Here is a 16,683-nt window from a genome sequence, read left to right as displayed (position 1 = left end):
CCGCCGGCCCTGTAATTAGTGGACGACCCGCTCTACCTCCTGAGCCACAGCCATCAAGACATTGACATTGACATTGTGAGCATCTTAGCATACTGCCATTTTTACTTCCACTCCATCAAAACTACTGTATCTTTATAATCAGACATTTCATTTCATTTTGAATTTGAATTCTTTAACTGAATTAGACCTGAGACGAATAGTCGATAAATTGATTAGTCAAACAACATAAAGTAAAATTGACAACTATTAAGAAAATCAAATAATCATACATTTTTCAAGAAAAATGCCAGAAATGTTCTTGCTCCCGTTGCTGCAGCGCAAGGATTTCCCGTTTTTCTCTTTCATTTCAAACAGAATGTTTTTGGGTTTTAGATAGATCATCAACATAGACATTACACTGAGCTTGGACTTGAACTATATGAGGTATTTAAAGTAAAAAAAAAAAAAGAAAAAAGAAAAAGAACATATGTTTTATCTCTAACAGTTTGGTTTTCTTTATGATGATTACACCTTCACATGGCTGAAGACAGTTGGTATTAAATTCTGTTCAATTGGATTTTTTCCTGTCAACTCAACTTTTCTGAAAACTTCGATGCTAAAGAATAAGGCTTTTGTTTAGCACTTTCCAGACCCATGTCCTGACCTGCCTGTATGACCATACTGTATCTGCAGCTTCAACAATGTGGGGAAAAAAATATCTTCAAAACTATTGTTAATGATTCCATTAAATAAAGATCATAAAGATCAGTATTTATTTTGTTTGGTTGTTTTTTAATGGAGTTATCCGACTTTCCATCCTCAAACCCAAAGAGAAAGAGGAAAACAAATAAAACAAAACATCAGAAAATTAAAAATACAAGTTATTTAAAAAAATTGCATTTTGAGGAACACACTAGAAGCTACAAAACACAAGTTTTTTGAACAACTCAAAAAGACAGAAAAAAACACAGGCTTCAAATTGCAGACAGTCTTTTTAGTTACAAATTAAAACAGAAAAAAGCATAGTTTTTACATAAACATCTCTTTTAAACTCTTGATTCTGGTGGTTGTGAGGTTTTCCTCTGAGGGTGAATGTGTCTGACAAGTACAACGAGCCTGATCCGTTGCAGGAAATAGACCAAGCCGCTAACTGTGTACTTCCTCTGACCCCAGGGAATAAAAACTTTATCAACTATGTGTGAGAGCTGCAACTTTCTGTCTACAGAGTCTCTTTATGATGAGCTCAAGACCGTGTGCAGCGTTTCTACGTGTGTGCATGTGTTTTGTGTGTGTGTGTGTGTGTGTGTGTGTGGTCTGACAGTCTCATTGCATCCAGTCCTTCCATAGCTCTCTTCTGTATCTCCTCAGAACTACTCGTCTCTCTCCTCTGAACCAGTCAGTAAGAAGAAAAAAACAAAAACAAAAAATAGAGAAGTAGCCAGTCTGCCAGGAAACCAGCTGAATCCAGTCTGTCAGCCAATCAGCTCACCTTTCACAGTCTATCTGTTCATTTGTGGTCACAGCAGTTTGTGTCTATCCAGTTTGAGTTCAGTTTGCGACCATAGAGTCCACATTTAAAGCTCCGGGGTGGAACAGCATGTCGCTGTCTGTGTGTCTGGTCGGTTCAGAGCGGGAGAAACCAACAGATCAGCTTAGCAATCATATCGTGCTGCCTGGTGATCCAGCCAATCTAGCTGACCCAAGGTAGACTACAGGACCTCCAACAGCAGAGGAGGAGAGGGGTGGAGATTGGGAGGGGGGGTTATATGAAGAGGACTACAGAAAGAGAGAAGGAAAAAGAAATGGTGAAAAAGAGAGAAGGGGTTTCTCTCTTGTCTCTCGTTTTCATTTGTGTCTCTGGAGAGCTTTCCTCTTCCTCCTCTTGAAGAAACAGCAACACCTGCAACACACACACACACACACATAGACGCACATCAATGTTTTATTTTACAATATTAAACTCTGACTGTTACATACTTAACCACGGATATTTAATCTCATAGGATCTGAAACCAAGTTTTCAGGGCCTTTAATGATGTCTACTTATATCTTTTTCTTCTCTGACCATATTAAGACAATTGGTGTGTTCAAAACAAGAGGAAGAAGAATGGATCTTAATGAATAAGGGATGTTTTCATGTTATTACATCACCTATGACAATGTACTGAGTGTTCAGCTTTTTCATAAGTTAAAATAAAAAGCACCCATTGATATAATATAATTCCTTGGCTGTAAAAACCTGGTTTAATCTTATACCCTTTTTATAACAAATTAAGCAGGTAAACCCACTCAAAAAGGTGATTGACTCCTTTTACACGACAGCCGAGTTTGCCTTTCTGAGACACACACAGCTGCACGGTGCAACGTTATCACATGCAGTTACAGAGAACATACACACACACAGATGCAAAGGAGAAAGAGTGAGCTGCTCGCTGCTGTGCAAACTGGTAAAGTAGATCTGTTGCATCTCATCTCCAGGTTGTTGCTCCTGTAAAGTGTCGGAGGCTCTGTGTGAGACACTTCGATCAGTGATTGTGTGTTTTTAAAGCTTATTTCAGGGCTTTGTCGTTTGTGCTCTGAAAGACGTCACAAGTTCACCCAGGTGTTGTGTTTACATCACTGCTGATTGGATCCGGAGCTGATATATACCTGTGACTAATCTTTTGATCCTGGAGTGAATGCTGAATGTACGTTTTCACATTGATGAAAAAAGCCTTTGTTAGAGGGTCTTAGCAGGTTTTTGACCAGTGGAAAAGGGGCTTTAAAGTAATGTTCCAGGAATCCTTGACTAGCCACTGTATCTGCTGGAGGTCCACCAAACATTGGTTTGCTATATTTATCTGTACCGAGACCAGCTACTTTTTTTAACATAGTCTAAAAAGCAACATGCTAATTTTTATTTACAGCAAAAAACATAATTATCTAAAACACTAACTAGCAGCTGAAGATGCATGAACAAGTTGATAATGTTTCAGGGGTTTGGTCTGCTCAGTCAATATAAAATGGTGCATGTTAAGTCATTTTTGACTTCACCTGAAAAAAATAAAACTAAATGTAGCACAGAGTGAAAACATAGCGACAGAGAGAACAACCAGACTCTCTGCTCTGTCATCGTCCAGTTAGAGCAACGTCAACACCTCGTGAAGCTTTTCAGTGTAAAAGCCTGGCAGCAAAATAAAAGAACATGGTGAAGTCACAGGAAGTCTTGGCAGCTGAACAGAGGTTTGTGTAGTCTTGTTGGTGGACTGAACGTTTAATGAATGTTTCAAAGAGGAGTTGCAGGTTCTGACATACTCTACACATAGCTAGGGTATTCACCAGTGTGTGTGTGTGTGTGTGTGTGTGTGTGTATCCTTACTTGGTATCATCAGCCACTTCCACCTCTGCATTGGCTGTGATTGGTGCATTGGAGTGTCCTGCAGTGGGGTCATCTGTATTCAGCTCCCCATTGGTTGAGCTCATCACCTGTGGGTGAGAAATGGGAGAGAGGGATGAGTACAGGTGAGACGACATTTAAAAGGTGTGGTCCACACTAAGGCAGATAAATCTGAAAATGCTGTCACTCGTGTGTTTTCAAACCTAAACATCTTCCTTTCTCGTGGCTTTCACTCAGCAACTGGGACAAACAGAGGCCGATTAATCTGCTGAGTCTCAGCTGGTTAAACGCCCATCTGTGTCCATCATCACAAAGAAGAAGTCTGTTTTCAAATGTAGCTAACTTAATGTGGACGTGTCTCAACAGTCCACAGACACAGGCAGTGTCAGCATTCATTTTGTTGCCATGCAAAACAGCAGCACCTCTGCTACATGGCTGACTGTGTTGATTTCAGCTCACAGTTTATAACAACAAGCAGTGGTAACTTTTAGATTAAATGGTGAAGACACAGTGACTGAAACGTTTTTAAATCGGATCACTCCAACCAAAACTGAAAAGGTTCAGATGCAGCATCTCAAATGGTTACTTACTGCTCCTTCAGAAGCTCATTCAAAATCAGTTTATCCATCAGTACGCACACTCACTACAGTCTCTTTGTAAACAAGGAAGGGCTCACTGGCTGATGTAATTGTTACTAACGTGAGTTGGTGGACATAAAAAAAAAGTTCCCATTAAAAAGAAAGTGAAGGTTAAAAAAGAGAAGAACCTTTTGAGTTTAAACGCATTTTAGGCAACAGAGCAGCGGTTTTCATCTTGGTGGTGATGTATTAATGACCACATCATTAGAAGAGGAACTGTGGGCTCAGTGTCGCATCTCCTGGACTCTAGATCAGGTTTTCCCTCAACGACCTCTCTGTATTTGGCTGCTCTCATCCTTGCCTCAGGTCTGACCAGTCTCCCTGTCCCTGCTGATGACGATGCTGCCCCCACCATGCAGACATAGTGTTTGGAGTTCTGCTAAAAGGGTTCAGTTTTAGTCTTATCAGACCAGGGTCTTGTTTCTTTTGTGAAACCCCAGCAGGCTGCCATATGTCTTTTACTGTCTTCTGTCTCGTCTCTCTGAAGCCCTGATTGATGGAGAGCTGCTGAGGTGGTTGTCCAGCTTCAGCTACCTTTGCAGAGGACTGCTAAAGCATGGTTTAGTTTTGTCCTACCTGCAGTGTGAATTGTGGGAGCTTTTATACAGAGGTTTCTTTCTACACTGTCCAATTAGTTCAATTTGCCGCAGGTGGACCACAGTCAAGTTCTAGACACATCTCAAGGATAAATAAAGCAAAGAAGACGCACCTGACCCACAGCAAAGGGTATACTTTAGTAAATAAGAAATTTCAGTTTTTGATTTTAATAAATTTAATTAAATTTAAACTTAAAAAGCGTTTTCACTTTGTCATAATGGTTACTGAGTGTAGATTGATGGGCAAAAAATGGCAATTTCATGAATCTAAAATTAAATATAGTATATATACAATGAAGTGTGCAAAAACTGAGGGGGTCTGAATACTTTCTGAAGCCATCGGTACGAGGTGGGAGCTTTCACCTAGTTTCAGATAATACAGGGAAAGTCCTAGTGCCTCAGAAAGCATTAAACCCAAATGTTTTTACATGGAATATTAAACATGTCAATTCTCAACTTCCCCACATCAAAATGACCTCTGCACTGTTTGATCATATACCACTACAGTCACTACATGTTGTTCTAGTGACCACTAACAAATCTGAAAAGAAAAACCAACAAACAAACGAGAGCAGTGATAAGTAATGAACTATATTTACAGATCTGGGTCTAGCATACATGGAGTTACCCCATATTTACAGATTAATACCGGTCAAGAATGAAATACCAAATACAAGTTGAACTTTTCCTTATCAAACCCTACATCATATAGTTTATGTGTGAGATGCACCAACTCGTAGGATCTCAGCAATACAATTCAACGTCTCCACCACTAAACTTCACCTTGTAGTTTGCTTTAGCTCTGTCCTCTTCTACAAAAGCCTTTCCTCTCACACAGTTAGTGACAGTTTGTATAAACTCCAGGCTGTAAAGGTGGACTGGTGAGTAGATCAGTTTTCATGTTCAACGTGATGATGATGTTTAACGTCCCCGACAACCTCTGTAGTCTCATTTACACACTTGTTAGCAGCCGGCCTTTTTTAACAGACGTGAAAGCTTCAAGAAATCAGGACTGGAGTATTTTATGTTGTTGAATAAAACAAGAAATGTTTCCATTCTCACTCACTAACTACCAACTTAACTTTTGCTCCATTTTCTATTGTTTATTCTGGTTGTTGCTTCACACACAGGATGAAACCCATCTTACTCCACGTTGTCACTGGTCAGTTCCCAGAAAGCAACCTACATCCTGTATCCGGTAGCCAGGCAACCACCTTATGTCCCCCTGCTGATAGACTCCATTATTTCGTTGTTAAAAAGGCAGTGATAGTTTAGATGTAAACGCTGCCTGACTACTGTATAACAACATGACACAGAGCTGGAGAAAAACAGAGGCTACACAAACCTAACCAGGACAGGTAAAGGTTTTAATCTATTCCAATATTCCCATGTTAGGGAACTGTTGAGGCTGTGAGGAAACAAACTGGAGGTCAGCCCTGCTGCAGAGACAGAGGAGGTCATGCAAGCAGACAGACAGACAGACAGGTAGGCAGACAGACAGGAAGCCAGCAGAGCTAACCCTTCCTCTCAGTACCTGGACAGACCCGCCCAGCCTATCAGCAGTGAGATGGGAGCCCAGCAGCTCTCGATTGGTCACTGGAGTGGGCTGGGACTCACTGCCTTTCCCCTCTGGAGACTAGAGGAGACGGGAAGCCGATTGCAGGAGAAAAGAGAAGGGGAAGATGATGGAGAAGGAGGTCGAGAAGGGAAAAGGTGAAGAGGACAGGTGAGATGGAAGATCGCGGTTGCCAGGGAAAAGGAAAGAAACGGTGGAATCGAGTGATAGAAGGAAAGCAGTAAAGCAAGGGAGAAGTGGGAAGATGAGCAGATGAGCAGATGAGCAGATGGAGGAGTGGGTGAGGAGCAGGACGACGAGGAGAGAAAAGAATGAGTACAGAGTGAAAAAGGAAAGAAAAAAGAAACAGTGAGTTCAGATTCAGTATTTGGTGGAGGAGCAACAGGAGGGTGAGCACTCAGGTGTGCAGTACGGTCAGAGTGCACACATGTGGAAGCCCTGCGCAACAGGGAAAGGAGGTGGTCTATTCCCCGTGTTCCCTCAACCTCACATGCCCTCAAACCTGCAGTGCAACCTAACTACTGAAAACCTAGACTAATGTGCGTTTGTGTCCGTCAATGTAAAAGCAGGGGTGGGTGGTATAACCAGTACAAACCGCACACTGTGAAATGTGCCAAGATAAATCGACATGTCTGAATACTGAGAGAAGGCGGGGGAATAAATGAACACAGACAAGGCTTCTGAGGCAGAACCAAATATTTCACCATGGACAAAATACAGAAGTTGTACAACAGCTGTCATGCTAAAATTGGAGCAAATAGAAAAGACACAAACACACACACAGGGTTAATCTAAAACACAGCATTAGTTGTACCTGTTTTTTTTTAACTACCAACTCAGGGTAGTGAATCACCTCCAGGCGATAAATACTTTTTCACGTAGAATCTTGCAGTGTTTTCAATGATAGGGAGAAAATACACAGTATAAACCATGATACTAGGGATGTCACAAGAACAAATACAACAGTAACAAGTTAATGCCAAAATTCGGAAAATGTGACAATACTTCTACAGAACCATGTAATTAGGTACTGACGATGTCGTAGGCACTGGAAATGTGATTCCTCCAGAATTGACGAGGGCAACATAACAACACTATTGTTCTAGTCTGACAAAAAAGAAAACAGGCATCGTAAACAATAACAACACGTGGAATGGTGGCAGCAAGTGTGGGTGCAGCGACAGGTCCACCACAACTTATGGAAAAAAAACCCCAAAAAAACACACCAAGCGACAAGTTCAAGACAGTGATAAGCCAGTATGTAAACAGAGCCACAGGAGGAAACACCTCAGACTGATCTAAGCAGCCGTTCAGACCTGCATTAACATGGTCTTGGTTGATCTGATCACAAATGGACAGCTCTAAGTTCAGGTGTGAGTGCACCAAAGACACATATGAGATCCGATCACTCGGACCACATCTGGAGGTGTCTGGACCACATATGGCCACATTCTTTTAGGAGTCTGAACGTAAATGTCTCTGGGGCCACTTTCAAGGACCACCTACTCTACTGACTAATTTGTCTCGCCACAGTTTCATAACCAAAAATGTAAGTGTTCCCCATACATTGATTTATTTGTGAATATCACATATTGATTTTCAATTTTTTTCTCTCTCTCATTCTCAAACAGGCATCTTTGCTCATTTACAATGAACCACACAGAGACCGGTGTGTGATTTTAGAGAGCAGGCGTTCCAGAATCAGCGTGTGACATATAACAACTGTGTCAGTGTCCTGTCCCGGAATGCTGGCTCTCCCTTTTACACAGACGTAGATCCAGCTCTGTGACGACCTCTGCTGCTGGCATAAAGGCGGAACAACAATGCCCATCATTCCATGTTCGTACTTTTTATTCAGAACAGCAAGGTGGAATAACGCATTCTAATGTCAGGTGATGTACTAGGTGTCCACTTGTGATCAGATCACTCAGATTGGAATTTCATTGGTACCAACTACCACGTTTGTGGTCTCGTGACATCCCCACATAATACACAGTACAAGTATATACACTGTGGATTATACCGCCCAGCCCTTTGTGACCATGTAATGTGTTGGTTGTTGGTATGAATGTGTATATGGAATTGAACTGCAGTATTTAATTTTCATAAAATAGAATATTTACATTTAATACCATTTTTAAAGAAACACAAACACAGTGAACTTTCCCATAACGTGACCTTTTCATGAAGCAACTTTAAGATGCAATACTTAAGTTTTCTGGCACTGATCAACAGAAAATGTGAGATCAAGTTCAGGGCAGAAGAAGATCATGTACCTTCTCCTCCCTGATTTTATTGTCGCTTGCACTGCACACAGTTGGACTGACCATCGTGAGCACCGGGAAACTTCCAGATCTGCCGCCACCTCATGGTTCGGTCAAAAAAGCCATAAAAGTTTTTACCAGCCCTCTCTGTGTACCTGTTGTTCATTCCCTTAGTGTGCGTGTTCCAGGACTGGGCTCACATATTTAATCAACCCTCACAGACGTGACCCAAGCTGCTGCTGCCGCCATCACCCCTCCCCCCCAGACTGTTCTTACGTTGCAGCGTTTTACTTACATGTTATTAAAATAATTTTATTTTAGGTCTTATATATGGTCTACCGGTGAAGAAGCCGAGTATTAATCTCTACTTGGGGAAGGGAGGGTACATTAAAATATGAGGAAATGATAAATATCTGAGTGCAGCACTGAGTGAGAGTCAGGGCTGCTTCATGTGTCCAGCTGTGTGTGTGTATGTCTGTGTGTTTGGTGATGTACTGAATCTGTTCCACATATTCAGACTCACATACTGCACATCATGTGTCTGGAAACACTTAGGTGAGTGTGCGTACCTGGTTTTTGGTCTGCGGTGCTTTTTCTCGGTTGCTTGTCTGAAGTGGAGTCTCGCTGGCCACTGGACCAATGGGAGTGGGCTAAAGACACAGGCAGTGATGTCACCATGGGAACAGAGAGGAAAGACAAGCATGGATATTTGATGTTTTCTTATATGGACTTTTTCTTGTATGGATAAGTGATCTTATGGATAACACTAGGAGTCCTGTACAATGAACTCTAGTGTTATTATGAAAACTAATTACAACAAATGTAAACACTTGTTAGTAATGCCAGTAATGACAAGATCATGCACTACTCAAATGTGTCAGCACTGAACTCACAGCTCACATTACCTGAACTTCTACACTGTTTTCTGCTGACCTTCTGACCTCAGTCAGAAGTTTATGTATCACTGTTATGTTATGTCTGTCTTACTTTGTGAGTACTGTACAAAAAACCCACTGCACACTGACCAGTGGCTTTCCAGTCCAGTCGTACTGGTAGTCAAAGATGTATCCATTTCTGTCAAAGAGGTCTGTAAAGAGTTTCCTCAGATAGTCGTAGTCCGGCTTCTCGAAGAAGTCCAGCCGACGCACGTACCGCAGGTATGTGGCCATCTCTTCTGTAACACACACACGGGCGCACAAACACAATTCACACACACACACACACACACACACACACACACACACACACACACACACACAGGCATGCACACGTGTCAGCAAACACAAGCACCCAACCCACACATGCACAGAAAATTTGATCAACATATGCTCACATCAGCAGACTGTACGCCACAGTGTGTGCATGTGTGTGTGTGCGTGTGTGTGTGAGTGCGTGAGTGTGTGAGTGCGTGAGTGTGTACAAACCTGGGAAGCTCTCACAAAGGACCTCTATCGGTGTGTCTCGCTTGGTGTCTCCTATCTTCTGATAACGTTCTTTCAGAGTGTCGGCCTGATGAGGAGAGACACAGGGAGGAATTCATCGATAACAGGTGAAGGATGGATACAAAGTAAAGACAGAGGTATAACAGGAAGTGAAAAGACAAAGGCTATGTCCACACTACTACATTTTAAAAAGCATCTCTCTTCCTATGTTTCACACTTTCACACTAATGCTGTGTTTCTGAAAACAGAGACTTTTGGAAACATTGCTGGCCCGGTTTTATTTTGAAAACTCTGGAGTTCTGTTTTATTTTGAAAACTCTGGGCTTGTGTTGTAGTCTGGACCAGTGGCGGCTGCTGGTCTTATAAGGAGGGGAAGCTCATTTTCGGCCTACATCATAAAATGTGTCCGTTTATTTATATGTAAATTCGCAGTGACAGAAGAGAGTCGCCAAACACACCGCTAGTCGTTTTTAACAAAGACAAAGTGGCTGAGGATCAGTAACGTCTCCAGATCAACTCCGAACAACGGAATGAAAAACTTGAAAAACGCTCCGGTGGATGCTTATACTTCAAGATCGCTGATTCGCTCATTTCGCTGTCAATCAAAAAGGGACTCAGCCTCAGACAGATCATCCAATCATCATGCAGAAGCTGAGCGTCCGGGCCAGCCCACTGCCCCATAGACCCCCAGAGACGCTGAGCGTCCGATGGGCGGGACAAAGCCCAGCATTTATCCAATGACTGTCTAGTTTCACTGCAGTGGAACAACCCACTCTGCGCTTCCCCATTGAAGTCAGTAGACGCTCGGCGTCTACACTGTGTAAAGCACTGTGGCGCTGCGGGGATGAATGAGAAGGAAGTCCGTGTCGGTTACCTGTGATAAGTAACTGATTCTGAACAAAAGATGAACGTGTTCTAGCGCATATTTAGTCAATGAAATGTACACACAACAGCACATATTTGACCACTTATTTTGTTGACATTTTAGGGGAAGCTGAGCTTCCCTTGCAGTCTTAGAGCAATCGCCACTGGTCTGGACAGACAGAAACTGAGACATTTAGAAACAATGATGTAGACACCACCATCGCTCCCTGATTGGCTCTCATCAACCTGGACTACCAGTGGTGAATACAACATGATGAAATACAGTGTTACTGACTTTGTTGTCTTTGCTAGCAGCTGATGTTCACTTACATTCTGCATTTTAACACTGCAGCTGTCTTTGTTGTTCCTTGTTCAGAGTGCGACTAATCAACTGCAGAGTAGACAACCTACTTCCTGTTTACACCGGCTCACACATGTCCAGTGTAGGTGAACGGTCATATATGAATGCGTTTTTGGCGTGTTAGTCTGGACAGAGATTTCTGATACAGAGCTACGATAGTCGTCTGGACAGAGATTGATTTCATTTTAGAACACTGATTTGAAATGAAAACTTAGTAGTGTGGACGTAGCCATAAATCTGTGAACCGTCTCCTCACCTTGAGTCCCTGCCAAGGTAGACTGCCTCGCAGGAAGTACATGAACATGTGGCCTAGAGCCTCCAGGTCATCCCGCCTGCTTTGCTCTGAAATAACAAGGGACAGTGTGGACTGTGTCAGTTTTAACACCTCTAAAGCTAACAACACAAACACTATGCTTCAACATCCAGTCTGGTTCATGGAATACCAGGAGAGAGTACTGAGAGAAATAGGCTTTTCTATTCACTGTGGTCTCATTCCTTCATGGTACTATAACTCCATCAGCACTGATGGTAATTAATATTTAAAAAATGAAACAGATGCAAACGACCTTCACTTCACTACTTTTCCCACTTGAGGAGTGAAATATTTCAGGAACTTCACACAGCTAATTTTATTGCTCCTCACTTATTAATGGACTTAATGAAGAGCATGTGAGGCGGTAATCAAACAGCAGTAAGTAGTGGAGATGTCGTGGTAAACTTTAATTTAATCTTGTCACTGGCAGGCACAGTACAGATCTTTTTCCATTTGGATTGAGCCTCTCTTCAGCCAAATCAAATATCTGTTACACAATGTCTACACAACCAGCTCATGAAAGCAGCACATTAGCAGCAGCAGCAGCTTCAATCTTCCATCAGTGTCTATATAGGTGTTCAGGCACAGTATTGACTGTGGGTCACCCAAATGTTTGGCAGCGCTCAGAGCCCACTACACACTCACTGTAGTCTGTGTGTAAAATAGAAGACTTTAAGCATAAAATACACTTCTGTTACTGGTGGAAGTGAAACAACTGGACTGATAAAAATAGAGGCATATCTGTTCTGCTTTATTTTGTTGATATTATTTACAGCGCTGTTGGTGCACATGACATTTTGTTTATGTGCCTCACAGAACAGTCAATTCAGGTCTGTGCTGTTTTGTGTGCTGAATTGAAATGAAGTGGAAACCACATCCAACTGTTTTGCACCCAATGTTGTTCAGGGCAATTCTCAATTTCACCTAAAAAGCTCCAGTTGGTTTGATTGTTCGTCAACAGCCGTGATGAGGATAACACCAAACCTATTTAAACTGTTGAGGAAAACTGGAGATGTAGACAGCAACTCAGATGTCCAGGTGAACCAGGTGATGGTTACATGTTGCAGAACAGTTGCGTCCAGCAGTATTTACAGTATTTACAGTGTTTTTGTATCTTTTGTTTTGTTCAATATTGTTATTGGATTTTTTCACACACAAGAAAAATCAAAAACAGGCCAACAGGCCAAACAGCATCAGAAGGGAAGGCTATGCCTTACAGCAGAGAAACAGAGGGGTATACCATAGGGCTGGGTTGAAAAAATAGATTCTCTGATTAAAATCAATATTTATTTGAATTAGACGATATCGATTCATAAAAGCCATGATCGATCTTTTAATATTTGTCTTTTACATTCTCCTGTGGAGGTGTGAAGCTGTCACAACTAGATCTGGTCAGGTGAGCGTAGGTGTAGTGCTGCCAGAGCTGCCGAAAGCTATGAAAAGCTAGGTTAGCTGCGTTTTCTTAGCCTGGCCTGTTAGCTTCACCAGACCTCTGCCTGCACCGCAGCTTTTCCTCTGTATGGATGTTTCCAAAGCCACTTCATTTGCTCGACACTAGTCGTTAAATGTATGTAAACTTGTCACCATAGGATTTCATAATGTTTGAACTGCACCGGAACTAAACCGTGCGCGTGCACCATAGGTGTGCTCCGGTAAGTAAACAAACAGCACTACACCTCTGCACATGATAACATGACAGAGAGGTTCTAAAGAAGTCAGCAGCAAGTCTAAAGACAGATGTGTGGCTGCATTTCAGACTTAAAAGACAGTGAGGAGCTGGACAAAAGCAAAGCTGTACGTAAAAGATGTGCAAGAAGACGCTGTGTACCTGTTTATACACAGTGTAACCGGTGCACTGGGGTGTGTTAACAACACATTACATCTATTATTTATTGAGATGTGTGTAAATTGTTGGTCATGTTAAACAGACAGCATTAATGTAACTGCTTTGTGTCCACTCGTAATGTAAGTAAAATAATGCCCCAGGTTAGAGGAACAATTTACAGCAATAGATCTGAAAATCACATTCATATCCAAGACAAATTCAAATTGTAACTGAAATATCTCTGACTGAATCGATATCCAATCAAATCGGGAATCGAATGCCTGTGAATTTGAATTGAATCAATTCAGAAAATCAGTGGCAATACCCAGCCTTAGTATACCACATCCCCATTTCTCTCCTTATTTCTAGTTTAAATGTCATATGTCACAGATATTTACACTTTCTTCTGTGCATTCACAACATTGCTTCTCTTTCAATGATCTGTCTCCACACATACGCTATGGTATAAGACTCTTACAGCAACATTAATGCACTATGTCACAGCTGTGTGCATTAACTTTGTTTAAACGTATTTTAAACTCTTCATAATCTTTTTGTTTCACTCACAACTGTCAGACTGAAGGGAGAGTCACCATGTTGTTCAGCTCTGACTGGGCCTACCTATTGTTAATATGGTGTGGATCTATGGTTTGGGTTAGAGCTCACCTTTCCCCAGGTGTGTATTGATGCTCATGTATCTAGCCGTTCCAGTGAGACTCTTGTGTTCTCTGTATGGGATGTGTTTTTTGGTCTCTGGGTCTATGTACTCTTTTGCCAGGCCAAAGTCTATGATGTGGATGGTGTGCTGCCGTTTGGAGCCGGGTCGGCCCACTAGGAAGTTCTCAGGCTTCACGTCTCGGTAGATCAGGCTCCTGGTGTGGACAAACTCCATACGGGTTATCTAAAAGATGTAGTTCAGAGTAGAATACATTAAAAAGACAATGCAAAAAGGTGGTGGAAAATGTTTTCTTGTGTGTCTGTCTTACCAATTGTATGGCTATCATGAGTACAGTCTTTAGAGAGAAGGTCCGGTCACAGAGGTCAAACAGATCTTCTAAGCTGGGTCCAAGCAGCTCCAGAACCATAGCATTATATTTACCACAGGGTCCAAAGTAAAACACCTGGGGAACACCCTCTGGATGAAAGACATAACAGGAAATGGATACAGGTACATTTATGTATAAAGATGATACACTATTCCAACATTAGTCATTATTGCATCCATTAAAACACAGTGTAATTACAGTCAGCAGACAAACTGACAGCAGCTGCAGGCAAAGATTATTTAATCAAAGTATTATTTCCACGTTCCACAGCAGACATTATAAGACGTTAAAACAAAATGATCAGCTGTGCCTTGGTGTGTTTCCCCCGGGAAAACAATCACAATCTTTCTCCCGCCCACACAGCATGACTGACTGTTGTCGGACTGACTGAAAGTGTATTCATGAAAATAAAGATTTGAAGAGGATTTTTAATCTCTGGTCGTGAGGAGAACATCAAGTCGATCCAAGTCAAAAGGCTAAAAGTCAAAATACAGACAAAAGCCAGTGTTCAAGTAAAAGTTGAGTAAGTTAAAAGTATTCAGTGATTTTATCATGTCTGATGTCATTTTTTGAAAACATTTATGGTGGTTTCTTTCATACCTGTGTGTTGTACATTTAAGTTTGTTTTTGCCTCTGTGTTAAGCTTTGCAGTGACAGCAGTGCACAGGGAAATGTGTCTTGCAAATTGGGCAAACATGAGAGGAACACCAGCAAAAATGAAGAGAATACTACAATACAAGAACAATTCTACAAATGTAGAATACAAAGCTATACAAAGCTAGCTTCTTATAAGCTAACTTGAAGGGTTTTCTTTATAAAAAAAAACCCTTTAGTTATGACATGACTAATTCACACAGTAGACAATCCAACAGAAGAGATGTCGGTATTCACCTGAACTTCCCAGCTGTTTGTAGAAGCGATATTCTAGGTGGAGCTGAGGTGCCCGCGATTTGATTGGCTCCTGCAATGGATGATTGTGTTTGAATTAGAATATCACACAATAGAGGCAGTAAAGTTAATTAAATAAAATCCATGATAAGCATTTTTCTGACAACACTACCAGACTCAGGGTAGTCAAGCACAAATGTTTAACATGTACCAGATACATAATATTTAGATACAATGTGAAACAATTTTCTCTCACTTTTAGTTGCAATTCAGGGTTAGGGTTCTTAAATTCTAAGTGCTGCCCTAAAACAACCATACACAGAGGAAGGATTTTTACCAGTTTGATAGCCACGTATTCGTTGGTGTACAAGTTCTTTCCAAGTCGCAGCTCTCCAAAGTTCCCACAGCCGATCTTCTTTCCGACCCGGAAGTTTGGTCCGACCATCAGAACCCCGGAGTTGGAGCCAGCACCCCGGCCACCGTGCCCTGATCGACTCCCCGTCTTCCCAGACATCCTCTTCCCCTCCTCTGCCTCCCCCTTGCCTCCACCTCCACAACCACCACCACCACCACCTCCTCCTCCGCCTCCTCCACCGCCCCCTCCTCCCCCCACTCCTCGCTTGTCAAAGTCCATCAGTTTGTGGTATCCTGGTCTCTCCACGGTTAAGCCGATTCCATGCAACCAAAGCAACCACCAAAACTGCCGCCTAGCGGCTCGAGTGTCAGACTTTAGGGTGGTCTATGCTGGTCCGGACTGAGTTACACTGGGGTTGGGACAGGTACTGGGCTGTGGCTGAAATGGGACAGATGTGAGATGAGGTCAAAGGAAAGAGGTGGATCTCGTAAAGGACCAGAGCGTTGTTAGGCTGAGCTAAAGAGCACTAAGTACTATACAAAAATGATGAGGGCTAATGAGTGTGAAGCAAAAGGTGATGATTGTTGGGTTGGTGGATGGATGATTGAAAGAGAGATGAAAGAGAGAGAGAGAGAGAAATAAAAAGATGATGGGGTAAAGGGGTGCCACTACCAATGAATTTATACCCCCTTGTAGGGGCCAGAGATGGTGATAAAGGGGTGGAGGATAATGGCCTTAACTGTCACCATACGTAGTTAGCCATATGCTAACATTCTATATGAAACTGAGAAGCTCCACTCGCTTCAGGCTCAGACATACCAGGCCACCATGACAATAGCCTGTTGTCAGCACAACACCCATGCACCCGACCCCAGTGCAGAAGTTGAATGCAGGAATGTGTTGAGTTGATCAAAAACACTGGAGGACTTTAAAAGTTCCTGTTTTTTACATCTGATCTTCGGTTATGACCAAATACTTCAGTTGTGTGATTTACTGCCATAGGTCTGAGCTAACTGATTTTAGAGTTTGTGCTGCTTTAAGCACTAGATCTGTGTACTTGTCCACTGTCATACAGACGCTGATCAATCTGTCACATAACTGCTTGGTCCTATGGAGCCGCAGGTGAAGCTTTGGCTCCTCAGTGTGAGGGCTGCTGCGTA

General features: G+C 42.2%; 1 protein-coding gene across 1 annotated transcript; it reads right to left on the bottom strand.

Annotated features, from left to right (window-relative positions):
- Positions 1-110: 110 nt before the first annotated feature.
- On the bottom strand, positions 111-15,703 carry LOC111233895 (casein kinase I-like; the record flags this gene model as incomplete). Its single annotated transcript, XM_022761807.1, has 10 exons — positions 111-1,879; positions 3,338-3,444; positions 8,999-9,079; positions 9,455-9,603; positions 9,854-9,938; positions 11,353-11,438; positions 13,901-14,135; positions 14,221-14,369; positions 15,172-15,241; positions 15,506-15,703. Coding segments are annotated over 10 exons (1,215 nt in total), but the record flags the coding sequence as incomplete, so codon positions are not given.
- Positions 15,704-16,683: the final 980 nt, after the last annotated feature.

The sequence above is a fragment of the Seriola dumerili genome, unplaced genomic scaffold, assembly GCF_002260705.1.
Source record: "Seriola dumerili isolate Sdu_G_001 unplaced genomic scaffold, Sdu_1.0 BDQW01000432.1, whole genome shotgun sequence".
NCBI classification, from domain to species: domain Eukaryota; kingdom Metazoa; phylum Chordata; class Actinopteri; order Carangiformes; family Carangidae; genus Seriola; species Seriola dumerili.
The sequence above is the reverse complement of the archived record's forward strand: the minus strand, read 5'-3'. Positions and strand labels throughout refer to the sequence as shown.